General features: G+C 43.8%; 1 protein-coding gene across 3 annotated transcripts in view; it reads left to right on the forward strand.

Moving 5' to 3' along the window:
• The first annotated feature begins 4240 nt into the window (after positions 1-4240).
• LOC148505995 (protocadherin-10-like) overlaps positions 4241-15803 on the forward strand; it is an 81293-nt gene continuing 69730 nt past the window's right edge. For all 3 annotated transcript variants that reach the window (XM_088447376.1, XM_088447377.1, XM_088447378.1), the window contains exon 1: positions 4241-7068. In XM_088447376.1, coding sequence (XP_088303502.1) covers positions 4459-7068 — 2610 coding nt within the window. In that variant the 5' untranslated portion in view covers positions 4241-4458. The remainder of the gene's footprint in view (positions 7069-15803) is intronic.

The following is a 15803-nucleotide window of genomic DNA, read 5'->3' on the forward strand; positions in this document are numbered from 1 at the left end:
TGGTACTTTATCTCCGTCCACTTTATCTCTCTCCAAGGCTTAGTACATAGACCCTTATATTAGCACACAGGACCCATTGATTCAAGGGGTAGAGAAGTCTCCCTCCCCAGACACTTACACAAGCTGTGCCATAGTTTGGCTGATACCCATTATCCCCCCACAGGAGGAGCTGTTAGCAGGGGGGTGGAAGGGGGGCATGTTCTATTCCACTATGCATGTCAGAGACTGGTCAGACCATACACTCTTATATAGATATAACGTATATATGTATGGATTAATGTACTTGCTACTACAAGAAAGAGATATCAGAAGCCACCATGGGTATGATAACCATTCTGCTTTCTTGCAGGTCTCAGAATGCAAAGTTTACCTCTTATATTGTGTGACCTTAGGAAAAAAAAAAGTTTTATTCAAATAAAAAATGGGTGTTTTATGCCGCAAATATTTAATGATTAACTACAAAAGGTGATACAATATAAAAATGTGCTGTACTTTATAATACTGTGAGAGGTGATACAATATAACAATGTGCTGTACTTTATAATACTGTGAGAGGTGATACAATATAACAATGTGCTGTACTTTATGTGTGAGAGGTGATACAATATAACAATGTGTTGTACTTTATGTGTGAGAGGTGATACAATATAATAATGTGCTGTACTTTATGTGTGAGAGGTGATACAATATAACAATGTGCTGTACTTTATGTGTGAGAGGTGATACAGTATAACAATGTGCGGTACTTTATGTGTGAGAGGTGATACAATATAACAATGTGCGGTACTTTATGTGTGAGAGGTGATACAGTATAACAATGCGCTGTACTTTATGTGTGAGAGGTGATACAATATAACAATGTGCTGTACTTTATGTGTGAGAGGTGATACAATATAACAATGTGCTGTACTTTATGTGTGAGAGGTGATACATTATAACAATGTGGTGTACTTTATGTGTTAGAGGTGATACAATATAACAATGTGGTGTACTTTGTGTGAGAGGTGATACAGTATAACAATGTGCTGTACTTTATGTGTGAGAGGTGATACAGTATAACAATGCGCTGTACTTTATGTGTGAGAGGTGATACAATATAACAATGTGCTGTACTTTATGTGTGAGAGGTGATACAGTATAACAATGCGCTGTACTTTATGTGTGAGAGGTGATACAATATAACAATGTGCTGTACTTTATGTGTGAGAGGTGATACAATATAACAATTTGCGGTACTTTGTGTGAGAGGTGATACAATATAACAATGTGCTGTACTTTATGTGTGAGAGGTGATACAATATAACAATGTGCTGTACTTTATAATACTGTGAGAGGTGATACAATATAACAATGTGCTGCACTTTATGTGTGAGAGGTGATACAATATAACAATGTGCTGTACTTTATAATACTGTGAGAGGTGATACAATATAACAATGTGCTGTACTTTATAATACTGTGAGAGGTGATACAATATAACAATGTGTTGTACTTTATGTGTGAGAGGTGATACAATATAATAATGTGTTGTACTTTATGTGTGAGGTGATACAGTATAACAATGTGCTGTACTTTATGTGTGAGAGGTGATACAATATAACAATGTGCGGTACTTTATGTGTGAGAGGTGATACAATATAACAATGTGCGGTACTTTATGTGTGAGAGGTGATACAGTATAACAATGCGCTGTACTTTGTGTGAGAGGTGATACAATATAACAATGTGCTGTACTTTATGTGTGAGAGGTGATACAATATAACAATGTGGTGTACTTTATGTGTGAGAGGTGATACAATATAACAATGTGCTGTACTTTATGTGTGAGAGGTGATACAATATAACAATGTGGTGTACTTTATGTGTTAGAGGTGATACAATATAACAATGTGCTGTACTTTATGTGTGAGAGGTGATACAGTATAACAATGTGCTGTACTTTATGTGTGAGAGGTGATACAGTATAACAATGTGCTGTACTTTATGTGTGAGAGGTGATACAATATAACAATGTGCTGTACTTTATGTGTGAGAGGTGATACAGTATAACAATGCGCTGTACTTTATGTGTGAGAGGTGATACAGTATAACAATGTGCTGTACTTTATGTGTGAGAGGTGATACAATATAACAATGTGCTGTACTTTATATGTGAGAGGTGATACAATATAACAATGCGCTGTACTTTATGTGTGAGAGGTGATACAGTATAACAATGCGCTGTACTTTATGTATGAGAGGTGATACAGTATAACAATGTGCTGTACTTTATGTGTGAGAGGTGATACAGTATAACAATGTGCTGTACTTTATGTGTGAGAGGTGATACAATATAACAATGTGCGGTACTTTATGTGTGAGAGGTGATACAATATAACAATGTGCGGTACTTTGTGTGAGGTGATACAGTATAACAATGTGCTGTACTTTATGTGTGAGAGGTGATACAATATAACAATGTGCGGTACTTTATGTGTGAGAGGTGATACAATATAACAATGTGCGGTACTTTATGTGTGAGAGGTGATACAGTATAACAATGCGCTGTACTTTATGTGTGAGAGGTGATACAATATAACAATGTGCTGTACTTTATAATACTGTGAGAGGTGATACAATATAACAATGTGTTGTACTTTATGTGTGAGAGGTAATACAATATAACAATGTGCTGTACTTTATGTGTGAGAGGTGATACAATATAACAATGTGCTGTACTTTATGTGTGAGAGGTAATACAATATAACAATGTGTGGTACTTTATGTGTGAGAGGTGATACAATATAACAATGTGCTGTACTTTATGTGTGAGAGGTAATACAATATAACAATGTGCGGTACTTTATGTGTGAGAGGTGATACAATATAACAATGTGCTGTACTTTATGTGTGAGAGGTGATACAATATAACAATGTGCGGTACTTTATGTGTGAGAGGTGATACAATATAACAATGTGTTGTACTTTGTGTGTGAGAGGTGATACAGTATAACAATGTGCTGTACTTTGTGTGAGAGGTAATACAGTATAACAATGTGCTGTACTTTATGTGTGAGAGGTGATACAATATAACAATGTGCTGTACTTTATGTGTGAGAGGTGATACAGTATAACAATGTGCTGTACTTTATGTGTGAGAGGTGATACAATATAACAATGTGCGGTACTTTATGTGTGAGAGGTGATACAATATAACAATGTGCTGTACTTTGTGTGTGAGAGGTGATACAGTATAACAATGTGCTGTACTTTATGTGTGAGAGGTAATACAGTATAACAATGTGCTGTACTTTATGTGTGAGAGGTGATACAATATAACAATGTGCTGTACTTTGTGTGTGAGAGGTGATACAATATAACAATGTGCTGTACTTTGTGTGTGAGAGGTGATACAGTATAACAATGTGCTGTACTTTGTGTGTGAGAGGTGATACAATATAACAATGTGCGGTACTTTATGTGTGAGAGGTGATACAGTATAACAATGTGCTGTACTTTATGTGTGAGAGGTGATACAATATAACAATGTGCTGTACTTTGTGTGTGAGAGGTGATACAATATAACAATGTGCGGTACTTTATGATACTAGTGCGTCTGCCACGTCTGTGCTAAACAAAAGGTGACTACTAATGCTGAGCACATCCCGCAGACACATCCAACATTATAGCTTTGTGCTTGCACTGAGCACATTGTAGTAGCCAGGCTGATGAAGGTGGCTATTACTGGGAAATATTTATACATTGACATAACAGCTTTATACAGTATGCATCCTTGTAAATGTATATACAGTATTTACTAATATACATATAGATGTTCAGTTCATCCTCCAGCAGCAGAACATTAAAAGCTACAGGAAACATCATCACATCTGTTTCAGATTTTAGGAATACTGTTAACTCCTCGCCTGCCGAACAGTGAGGACAAGAATCCCCTATGCGCCGTTAACGCGCTCCTGTGCGCCCTGGCAACTCCACTGTTAATGCATCACCCATTGCCATTGGCGTTAAGCAACAACCCCCCCCCCCCCCCTGCCCAATCTGTGGAAGGGGTTAAGGACAACAGCTGTAATAATAGTTTACTTACATCTCTGTCCACCAATGCTGAAGCTCTGATGTGAATTTGGATCCCTCCCTCCCCTCATCCACCTTCTAAAATGAAAAAAAAAAAAAAAAAGTAGGGGAGGGGGGTGACTGGGGAGAGAGGGGGATTGCTGAAAGTATATTGAAGAAACACAAGTCCGTGTAGCACGATCTTCACATTTAGCAAAAGAGCTTCCGATTTTCTGCTATCAGATTGGATTAAGAGATCTTCTGGAACCAGGTTCCCCAGTGAGAGGGGAGAGAGCAAGAGGAGGAATATTTCTTTTTCTTCTTTTTTTTTTTTTTTTGCCTGAGGATTTGTTGAGTTTCATTAGGTCTGACCGGTTGCTCAGCGATCAGAATCAGCAGCCAGTGGAGATGTGGTGGGGCATGAGACGACCATGGTCTGGCCAGGTCCTGCTGTGGAACGTGAGAAGAAGACCATGGAATGGACAGTTCCTGCTGTGGAGCGTGATAAGAAGACCATGGTCTGGCCAGGTCCTGCTGTGGAGCATGAGAAGACCATGGTCTTGCCAGGTTCTCCTGGCTCTCCTAACTTGTTGCCTGGTCCCTGCTTCCAGCCAGATCCGCTACAGCGTCCCGGAGGAGCTGGACCATGGAGCATTCGTGGGCAACATCGCTGAGGACCTGGGTTTGGACATCTCCAAGCTGTCCCCGAGGCGCTTCAGGATCGCCTCAGGGAGCAACAAACAGTACCTGGAGGTCAATTTGGAGAACGGGATTTTGTTTGTCAACGAGAAGATCGACCGGGAAGAAGTTTGCGAGTTCTTGCCGGTCTGCTCCTTGCACCTGCAGGTGGTGATGGAGAACCCGCTGGAGCTCTACCGAGTGGAGGTGGAGATCTTGGACATCAACGACAACGCGCCCAGCTTCCCCTGGCACGACTACGTGCTGGAGGTGACCGAGTCCGCCGCTCCTGGCGCCCGCTTCCCCCTGGAGAGCGCTCAGGACCCCGACGTAGGCACCAACTCCTTGCGCACCTACAAACTCAGCCCCAACGGGTTTTTCTCCCTAGAGGTGCAGAGCAGGAGCGACGGGAGCAAGTTTGCGGAGCTGGTGCTGGAGAGGCCCCTGGACCGGGAGCAGCAGAAAAGCCACAGGGTGCTGCTGACTGCCATGGATGGGGGCATCCCTGAGCGCTCTGGTACAGCTCTGATAATCATCAGCGTCCTGGATGCCAATGACAACATTCCCACTTTCGACCAGACCTTCTACCGGGTGAGCCTGCTGGAGAACGCCCCTAGGGGCACACTGGTCATCAGACTCAATGCCACCGACCTGGATGAGGGCACCAACGGAGAGATAGAGTACTCCTTCAGCGGACACGCCCCTCAGAGGGTGAGGGACCTGTTCCTGGTGGAGCCCCGCACCGGCAACGTCAGGGTGAAGGGAGTCCTGGACTATGAGAAGTCCAATCTCTATGAGCTGTACATCCAGGCCAAGGACCGCGGCCCTTCCGCGGTGGCCGTGCACTGCCGCGTGCTCCTCAGCCTGCTGGACGCTAACGACAACGCCCCCGAGGTGCTGCTGACCTCGGTGGCCACCCCGGTGATGGAGGATGCGGCCCCGGGGACGGTCATCGCCGTCATCAGCGTGATGGATCGAGACTCTGGGGACAACGGGGACGTCAGCTGCGATATCCCCGGCGATGTCCCCTTCCAACTGCACTCGTCCTACAAGAACTACTACACCCTAGTGACCACCCAAGCGCTGGACAGGGAGGCTGTGCCCGAGTACAACCTCACCCTCAGCGCTAGGGACTTCGGCTCCCCACCTCTAATGACCAAGAAGGTCATCTCTGTCCAGGTGACCGACATCAACGACAATATCCCGACTTTCCTGCAGCCCTCGTATACGGTCTACGTGATGGAGAACAACCCTCCCGGTGCCTCAATTTGCTCGGTGACTGCCCTGGACCCAGACTCTAACCAGAATGCCTACTTGTCCTACTCCATCCTGGAGGGTCAGATCCAGGGGATGCCGGTGGCCACCTACGTCTCCATCAACTCGGACAGCGGTAGCATTTACGCCTTGCGCTCTTTTGACTATGAGCAGTTGCGCAGCTTCCAGATCCGGGCACAGGCACAGGACGCCGGCTTCCCCCCGCTCAGCAGCAATGTCACCGTCAATGTTTTCATCTTGGACCAGAACGACAACGTGCCAGTCATTGTCTCCCCCTTGCCCAAGAATGGCACGGTGGCCACAGAGGTCCTGCCCAGGTCTGCAGAGCCAGGGTACATGGTGGGCAAGGTCTCAGCCATGGATGCCGACTCTGGCCAGAACTCTCGTCTCTCCTACCAGATCCTCCAGGCTACCGATGCCACCCTCTTCAGCATCGCCCTGTACACCGGCGAGCTGAGGACTATCCGTGCCCTGACAGACAGGGATGCCACCAAGCACAGGCTCCTTATCCAAGTCCGGGACAACGGGCTCCCTGCGCTCTCCACCACGGTCTCCATAGTCCTGACGGTGGTGGACAGCATCCCCGAGACCCCCTCAGAGTTCAACGACCTGCCCCTAAACCCAGAGCCTGCCGCCTCTTCCCTCACCCTCTACCTAATAGTCTCCCTGGGCTCGGTGTCTTTCACCTTCCTGGTGGCCATCATTGTCCTCACAGTCATCAAGTGCCACAAGGACAGGCTGTCCCTGCGGGACTACAAGTGTGCAATCCCCACCTGTTGCTGCTGCCTCAGCCCCGGGTCCTCTGCAGACGTCTTCAAGAACTCCAACATCAACCTGCAGATCTCCTCTGGGAATAAAGTGCAGACCAACTGTGTGGAGTCCTCCGGGAGTGGCCCCCAAAACTATTGTTACAAAGTCTGTCTCACCCCTGAGTCAGCCAAGAGCGACTTTATGTTCCTGAAGCCGTATAACTCCACAACGCAGAACAACGAGAAGGTCCCGGAGAAAACAGCCCCGGGGAAAGGTGGACAGAATCCCCCTGCCGCTAACAATGCAGTAAACGAGGTTAGTCATGGGTTAAATTGGGGATAAGACTCTTCTGTAGTATGTGAGGCTGCTACATTCAACAACTGTTGTTATTCACTATTCCAATATTCATATCTATCTATCTATCTATCTATCTATCTATCTATCTATCTATCTATCTATCTATCTATCTATCTATCTATCTTTCTAAATGGGTATAGAATAGATCGGTGCGCCTTTACGCCTTGCATGCGCTTCCTCTGCGCACAGCACTGGCGCGCAAAGAGTTAATTGGAGACCTGACATCATCAGCAATCAGAGCCCCCTCCAGTACCTATAATGCTGGTGACTTATATAAAACAAGGGGTAATTGAAACACCCAATAGATTATACACCCCCCCCCCCCCCCCCCACTAGATAATGTAACTGTAAGAAATAATGAATTAATTAAACTGCTCCGGCCACTGGCTGATGAAATTGTTTTTTTATTATCAGCTGTAAAATCAAAATATTAACTATCCAAAAAAAAGCAAAGAGCATTCAGCATCCTGCTCATGTATTCCTCCTAAGCTTCCAAGGGCATTTAGCTTTATGGAAGAACATCTCCAACGTGTCCCCAGTTTCATCCTGTGTGTATGTAATTTATGTCTTACAATTATTCTGTCCTAACTCCAAGGGCGTCCTTCAGGATGGACCAAATGGATCTTTCCCGATGGCTGTGTTGTCATTTGCTTTACGTGTGACACATGAAATCAGTGTCTGAGAGCTGTGAATCACTGATCAGTGTGCCTATAAATCCAGCCCCCCCACCCCTCCCTCCTCTGCTCCAACAATAGTGTATTATCTGCCTGGCTGGGGGAGAGCACAGCCCCATCACTATGCGCAGCGCCAGGGCTGGGGGATATATGTCTCTCTTATACAGACACTCTCAAGATTAACAAAAGCACCAGTATGAGGCTGCTGGTGTGATTCAATGTATTGCAATATGTATTGGGGAATAAAAAGCCTTGCAGTGCTATTGTGCTCCAAGGTTACAAGGGCATACACACTCCTGTAGCTCAGGACATATACTGTAGCTATATCTATAGATATATTCCCATTACATATTATTGTGTGTGTGTGAACACATCACTATCTATCTATCTATCTATCTATCTATCTATCTATCTATCTATCTATCTATCTATCTATCTATCTATCTATCTATCTATCATTTATGTTGCAATCAGTTTTTGGTATTATGTAAACATTCTATTATTATTAAATATTGTAACTTGTCTATTTACTAACAAACTGAATATAGTCACACATGTACCTTTGGCACACACAAGTAGTATCTCACTCATATGGTTTAAGGGTATCACATTATCAGGACCAAAGGAAGGATGTTCTGTCTCTTGTTATCTGTCACACAGAGGAGCGGTGACACTCAACCTGTGGCTCAGGAGAGACTCATGCTGCTCCCTGGGGCTCCTATTAGCACTAGAATAGATCCTTAAACTCTACCAGCGACAGATGTGTCAACAATGAATCCAACTGGAAAATAAGATTTAGTATCTGAATGCAGCACATATGGATGTTGAACAGCAGTCATCAGTGGCATGGCAGAGCTTTGGATGGCACCCCTCTGCCAGGTGTTGTAGTGTGAGGAAAGGAGACCTTGATTTCCCTCTATTATCTTATTTTCTCTGATCCAGACTGGCTATCCGTTAATTTCATGCTGAAGATTAGGCACAAAGGAAAGAGATCTGGCTTGTAGTTCGCTAAGATCACCACGAGATGGCACAATTTTATAAGTAAACATCCTTGCAAAACTATATTTATAATTTTTGTTTCAGTGCAGGCATAGGTAAGATATAATGCAGAAAGTACACAGTACTTTAGTCCCTCATATATCATTTTCTTCTGGAAAAATCTTTCCACACACCTCTGAAATGAGCATTCTAATATCAGTTATAATATGAGGGTTATAAAAAAAATTATCTCAAACCAAACACTGTCTGGTATAGCAAAAAGATTAACATCTGCATTTTAAAAATGTCTAATTAACAAAGTTCTGACAAAATGGATTGCATTTGACAATGGGTTATGTGTCATTTTGATATTTTATTTTGCATGTGTGTACCTGGAGCTGAAAATAATTAGATGTCACTCTTAGGGAAAGCTATAACTTAGGTGAGATAGTGCAAAGAGTTCTTGTTACATCACCTGCCTGTTAATGGGTTCGGTGTCTAGCTTTATGTGACATTTCTATTAAAGTGATCAGAAAATAAGTGAACACCTACATCAAATGGTTTTTAATCTTGTGGTTTTTATTTTAGTTTTATTTGAAGTTCTATGAATTTCCTAGATTAAAGACATGTTCAGATCGATTCATTTAGAAGCGATGTATGGACGATGCCGGCCATTTGCTGCTGTGACTGCGTTGAATACTGGAAGCAGCACCCTACATTGCTCTTACATCTCCTGGACATTGGGCACTTTACCTTGTAGCCCCACAAGAGTGTACAGGAAGATGCACAATGTAAGCCTACCCTATGTACAGGATATGTGCACTCTGCACATTGCCAGTACATCGCCCCGGAAAGTACGATGTCACATCGCTTCTAATTGAAATGGCTCATCATTTCCTATAGCAGTTACATGTACTCCAGTACTTTTCTTTTCTCAACTCAGTGAAAGTGCCATTAAACCTATAACGCAAGTTGCCTTACTACTAACATTTTTAAATATTTATATATTTGTTTATATAGGCACCAAAGACTAGTTTGTGCTCAGCTGCATAGGAAATATGAATACTATATTCATACTCATGGATTCTGTAAAGGCATGGGAACGTGAACATATAGGGCCTGATTCAGAGGTGCAATTAGTGATGGTGCCACATGCAAGTGGACAATGTTTTCAGTCTGCACATCCGTCCGAGTCGCGCTGTGCATGCGTACCTATGGTTTCCATTCTAATACACAGTTAAAAATTGCACGTTGGGAGTTTGATTTTGGACGTTTTTAGGAGGTAACAATGGGGTGGGCAGCCAATCGCAGGTGTGGCATGGGCAGCGACTGCGGAAAAAGCTGTGGTTGCACTGACATAGGAGGCCGTGCTCAGATGGCGAAAATTGCACCTGCCATAGGGCTGGTTCAATCTTCAATGTTGCGCCAGTTGGTGCATCTTAGTATGCACCACGACGGAATAGCGGTGCAGCCAGTGGGCGTCACAGTAGGCTGAGAATCGAACGCGGCATTAGCATAAACATGCAGATGCTGTTGCTGAAAAAGATGCAGCTGCGACCCGTCTGCGTGCACCTCTGAATCAGGCCCATATTATGGCAGTAGCCCTTTAACTGACATTCGAATGCTATCTGATGTAGAGCTGGGGCTTTTAGTTATACAATAATTGCAGGTTTGGATTAAAGCAAAGAATAGAAGTGACGTTCCGAGCTCCAGGCTTCAGATTAGTATCCCAACAGTTCCTAACCTATGGTCAAAATGGTGTTTTCTTCTCTATTTGCTGTGTGTGTCCCATTCTGAGTTTTTACCCAAAATCAAGGCATAATACCTATTAAACTAAATATCATCATAAAAAAATGACCATTTATAATTATATTGTAGCAAACAGTGAAAAAGTCAAAGAAAATTGTTTACATTACAGTAATCTATGTACCTTGAACATAGACTGAATTATGGCCCCCCTCAAACAAAAGTTAAGAAACACAGTATTAATCTACCATATATGTCAAGTGTTCCCCACGGTATGCAGTCGGGAAGCCGGTGGACTTAATCCCGACAGCCGGCTTCCAGACTGCTTTATCCCGGCGAGGGTTAAATGACAGGCGTCTAAATCTAGACGCCTGTCATTTTACAGACGCTGGGAGACCGGCGCCCGGCATCCCGATCGAAGTGATGCTGAGCGCGGACAGCCGTGGGGGGGGGGTTAGGTTTAGGGCTCCCGGGGGGGACTGGGAGTTGGGCACCCCCCTGGGAGGTTAGGGTTAGGCTAGGAAGAGGGAGGGTTGGGCACCCCCCAGGGGACTTAGGTTTAGGCAGCGGGGAAGGGGGGGTTAGGGTTAGGCACTTAGAGGGGGGATTAGGGTTAGGCACTGGGGGGAAGGTTAGGGTTAGGCACCCCTATGGAGGGTTAGGGAAGGGAATTAGGTCAGTGAATACTTACCTGGGGACGATCAGGATTTTCACCCATGTCGGGCAGCCGCTGTCGGGATTCCACCCACCGGACAAGTGTCCGGCGGTAAATCATACCGATTCCTTCCCCACACCACTCAGATTGTGCGGCACCATCTTCACCTTCTGTTTCAGTTCATTGTATGTTATTTATTTGTATCACAATCCCCCTCAATGCACTGTGTAATATATTGGCACTTAAAAATACATAATAATAATAATAATATATTATTATTATTATTAATTTTTTATTATTATTATTATTATTATTATTATTATTATTATTATTATTAACTAACCATTCCATATTGTTAATGGGGAGCACATTTATTAAATATTTCATGAAAACACCTATTTTCGGAGCTTACCCACAAGCATTAAGTATCCCCAGGATGTATTGCAGAAGGACCTCCCAAAAGCTTCTATGTTGGCTGTTAAAATGCCAAATTTACCAAGCTTGGCCCTGATAGCTAACCTCATCTTCAGACGGTGTTAGCCATTGTAGCCTATGACGTACATTACGCAAAAGTTTTCAGGAGAGGGAATCCCCCGGTACTGTCCACTCGCACATTCATCGTCTGATGATGCGCAATGGCGCAGCCGGGCTCCAAACCCGAAGTAAAGTGATTGCATTTAGTCATCACAGGGACGGGCTCCTATCATGGCCCCTGTCCCTGGATGTCAGTTTTGTTAAATCCTGGTGATCCTTCTTATTGTTGAGAATTGATAAATACGCCCCTGTGTCTCATTGTTTTCACTACAATCACATGTATTTCAATATTCTCATCTTGGCCCCCATTTATTAATGATCGCACTTGCAATGCGATCTGGGCATGTCAGTACTGCCCATGACCGCATGGCAATATGCAATATATTATCCGGCACATGCAGGGACGTGATGTGCTCGGAGAGTTGCCGGCCAGGGCCGGGCCTGCGCTGCATGCACAGTCTTGCTGGTGGCCATAGCCGGGGAGGGTTCCGGAGGAAGCCTCCACCGGCTAATTATGCGGAATGTAGCCCATAGACTACAGTGGTTAAAGCCATCTTCAGATAGCGTTAGTTGCGGGGGCCAATATTGGGAATGCACCGCATTCTGGATATTGGTAAATCTGGCAGCATCGGCTGTCTGCGGAAATGGAGGGAAACTTAATATATCCGGGGGAAACTTAATATGATAAATGGGCCCCCTTGTCCTGCTAGTATATGGCCCATGCTGGGTCTCCTCTGTTCTAGCCCTATACCTTTTCTTCTTAACTGATATTGAGCCAGGTCTGTATTCTCCTGCATGTAAGTCTTTGCTGGAGTCTGTGACTCGTCCAACGCCACATAACGATCCTGAGACTTTCATTCATGCCATTTAACTAATCCCCTCTAGTGATCAGCTCTTGCAGCAATCCGGCTCGTCATTGATATCACTGTTTCCTAGTAGACGTCTTGTCAAACTGCGGATAGATTTATTGAAGTGGGCAGGTTGGCAGAAATAGTAAATACCATGACCTACATAGATCTATTTCACATGACCTACATAAACCTGTTTGAAGTATATATTGTCATAAAAAAATAATAAAATAAAACCTATTATCTACACCAGTATCAGTTTAGAACACATCACTGCACTGTGGAATGTTGAACTAGAACATTATCTCTTCCTATTGACAGATAACATCATTAATCGAGGTATTCTGCTTGCAGATCTGTAGTATGTAAAATGCCAATTTCTTTTGAATAGGAATAATGTGTACTAATGAACTTCCTCTAATTATTTAATCAGTGAAATCATTACCATTTAGATCATCACTATTATTCTCAGCTCATCTTTTATATTTATTTTTTGTTCCACGCTGTCTCTATTTTTGGCAATTATTGTCGTCGTGAATGCACAAAGTTCCTTTCTTTTCCTTAGAGATCTGAGAAATGTCTTTAGTTTCAATCAGAATGAGTCCCATTGATGTCATTCTTCGCTGTCTTTCAACCGCGCTGTCAGATGGGCAGAGAAAGCTGCAAAGTTGAGTTCAAATGGTCCATTAATCTGATCACAGATAAGGTGTCAGCCGGATATTTGCCTCCCCCATGTAGCTAATTCCAGGCAAACAAGCAATTCTGATATGAGTCACTTATAGCTCCCTATAGTTTTATATAGTTTGACCATATTTTAGATTAGGAGAAGTGCAGCTAAACCACATTATATGGAACAGTTATCAGTACATTGAAAATCATTAATGTTTCAGGAACTGCCAGAACTTATATCTGAGATGATGTTGCTTGGAAGAGGGATTACCTAGTATGTAGGGGTGGGTACTGTATATTATGTCGGCATTCAACACTAACATGTCTATAATGCCAGATTGCTGACATTGGGAATGTCTTCAGTTGATATGTCAATAATGCGATTTTGCATAGAAACCTAATGCTGAGCCTAACCTTAATCTATCCCTAACCCTAATTGCAGCCTAACCCTAATCTATCCCTAACCCTAAAATCATGTGTCGACATTCTAGGGGCTGCGAGGCTGCAGGCCCCCTAGTAAAATCCTCCACTTCAGACTCCCAGAGCTGTCCGTGACTGCACTGGCTACACTGTGACTGGAGGTGGCTTCCTAATGGAAGCGCCACCTGCCAGTCACGCACTGGATAGGCAGCCCCAAGGGGAGTTGTCTCCTCCCCCTGGGACTGCCAGTCCGGGCTGCGATTAGCAGAAAGTGGCTTCCAGTGGAAGCCGCTGCTCTGCCTTTTGGGCAGCCCTACAGGGCATCTCGGGGCTGTAACCAATGCAGCCCTGAGAAGCTGGTCTAGTGTTATGTGCATGCGCAAGTCCCGGTGCCTGACATTCATTATGCTGGCACCGGGATCAGAAGCAGCAGCAGCCCCCCTCAGGTAAGAGGGCAGGAGCCGCTGCTGATTCTGACCATGTCCAAATGATGCCAGTGTTGATATTGTGAACGTCGATATGTTACTGGTTGACACATTGAATATGTTGACATCCTGACTGTCAACATTCAGACCATGTTGTTATTAGGGTGTTGACAGTGTGACTACATACCGTATGTAGGTGACGCATGTGCACGTACACACACACACACACACACACACACACACACACACACACACACACACACACACACACAGTCAATCAATCTACTAGTAAGACATTCTATGCAGTGACCAATATTTTGCCCAGTTTATACCAGACAATGACATCTGTATTCCAGCTGCTCACTATAACCGATCTCTAGTGACAGGATAAATTGTATACATTTAGAGTGTCACAAACTAACAATACATCAATGTCACCTGTAATGCCCATTAATGCAACTCATGCCCATATTTCCAAACCGTTTACATACAGTGTTGAAAGGGACTGCACATGAGTGGCGCCCATTGCCGGCAGAGGGATCTGGAGGATCCCTCCGCCTGCTGACATGCGGTAAGTCCCCATAGGCTACAGCGGCTAACGCTGTCTTCAGATAGCGTTAGCTGCTGGTGGCAATATCGGGAATGCTTCGGGAACACCCGGCGTACGGGATGCCGGGGTTCAGAATGCTGGGACCGGAATCCCGACACCAGCTAGAATCCCGGTGTCAGCATTCTGCCCGCCGGGCATCTTGATGGTAAGTAGTGGGGTTAGGGGGAGGGTTAGGCACTAGTGGGGGAGGGTTAGATTTAGGCACTGCAGGGAGGTTAGGTTTAGAGTTAAACACTGGCATACCGTACCCAACCCAGAACAAAGGTATTACTGCTGCATGTCAGCAATGTTAACCACTGTGCTACCCACTCACCATGGCCAACCCCAAGTTAATAAATACACATATACTTGTAGATGGATTTGGTTCTGTGTCCATAAGTTTGATTGAACATTTGCAGAAAGGTAGACTGACGATAAACACTACATCTATATTGGGAGTATATACTCTTTTTTAAATTTTTTATATGACCTGTTGGATCTCGTCAATGTCATGTTATTGCTTGCCAGACTCGTGCAGAGTAAGGCTGACAGCTCTGTTATACAAGGGTACTGTGAGCAGACAGAAGGGAGAGCACGTGGCTAAGTCACCTTTGTCACTCCAGCTGTTGATTAAGTAGAACTTCCTTCCATCATCGCTTTTGAGGTTAATGTAGAGATAATGAAATTTCATCCAGACAGTAGTTTATGTAACTTGTTTGTCTTCACATTCCACTCTGATTGCAATCACTTAAGATATTTGAAGGTTTTGCATCTTTAAAGACAAAGACATGATTTATAACCATTTATGTAAACCATAAGTGGCATTGTGAAAAAATATTCTTATACGTATATATGTTCCTGACCAGTATCTGTTTTTTATATGATTACGGAGTCCGTTCTTTTTATTAAGAACACAAGTTTATAGGGTCACTTAGCAAGTGTAGGCACATATTTTTATATGCTGTTACATAGTTTTGCAGAAATGATTGGGGTTCTGGGCTTTGGGTAGAGCATTGCTGCAGATAATGTTTGCCTTTTACAGAAATCAGAATAAAAGTAATTAACAACATATCTATAGTAAGTATCCCAAACTCCATTAATTGCTCTATTTCTCTTGGGCATGCACTAAAAAAAAACATCACAAGCATCATAGTG

Source organism: Taudactylus pleione, unplaced genomic scaffold, assembly GCF_031769625.1.
Source record: "Taudactylus pleione unplaced genomic scaffold, aTauple2 ptg000431l, whole genome shotgun sequence".
Classification (NCBI taxonomy): domain Eukaryota; kingdom Metazoa; phylum Chordata; class Amphibia; order Anura; family Myobatrachidae; genus Taudactylus; species Taudactylus pleione.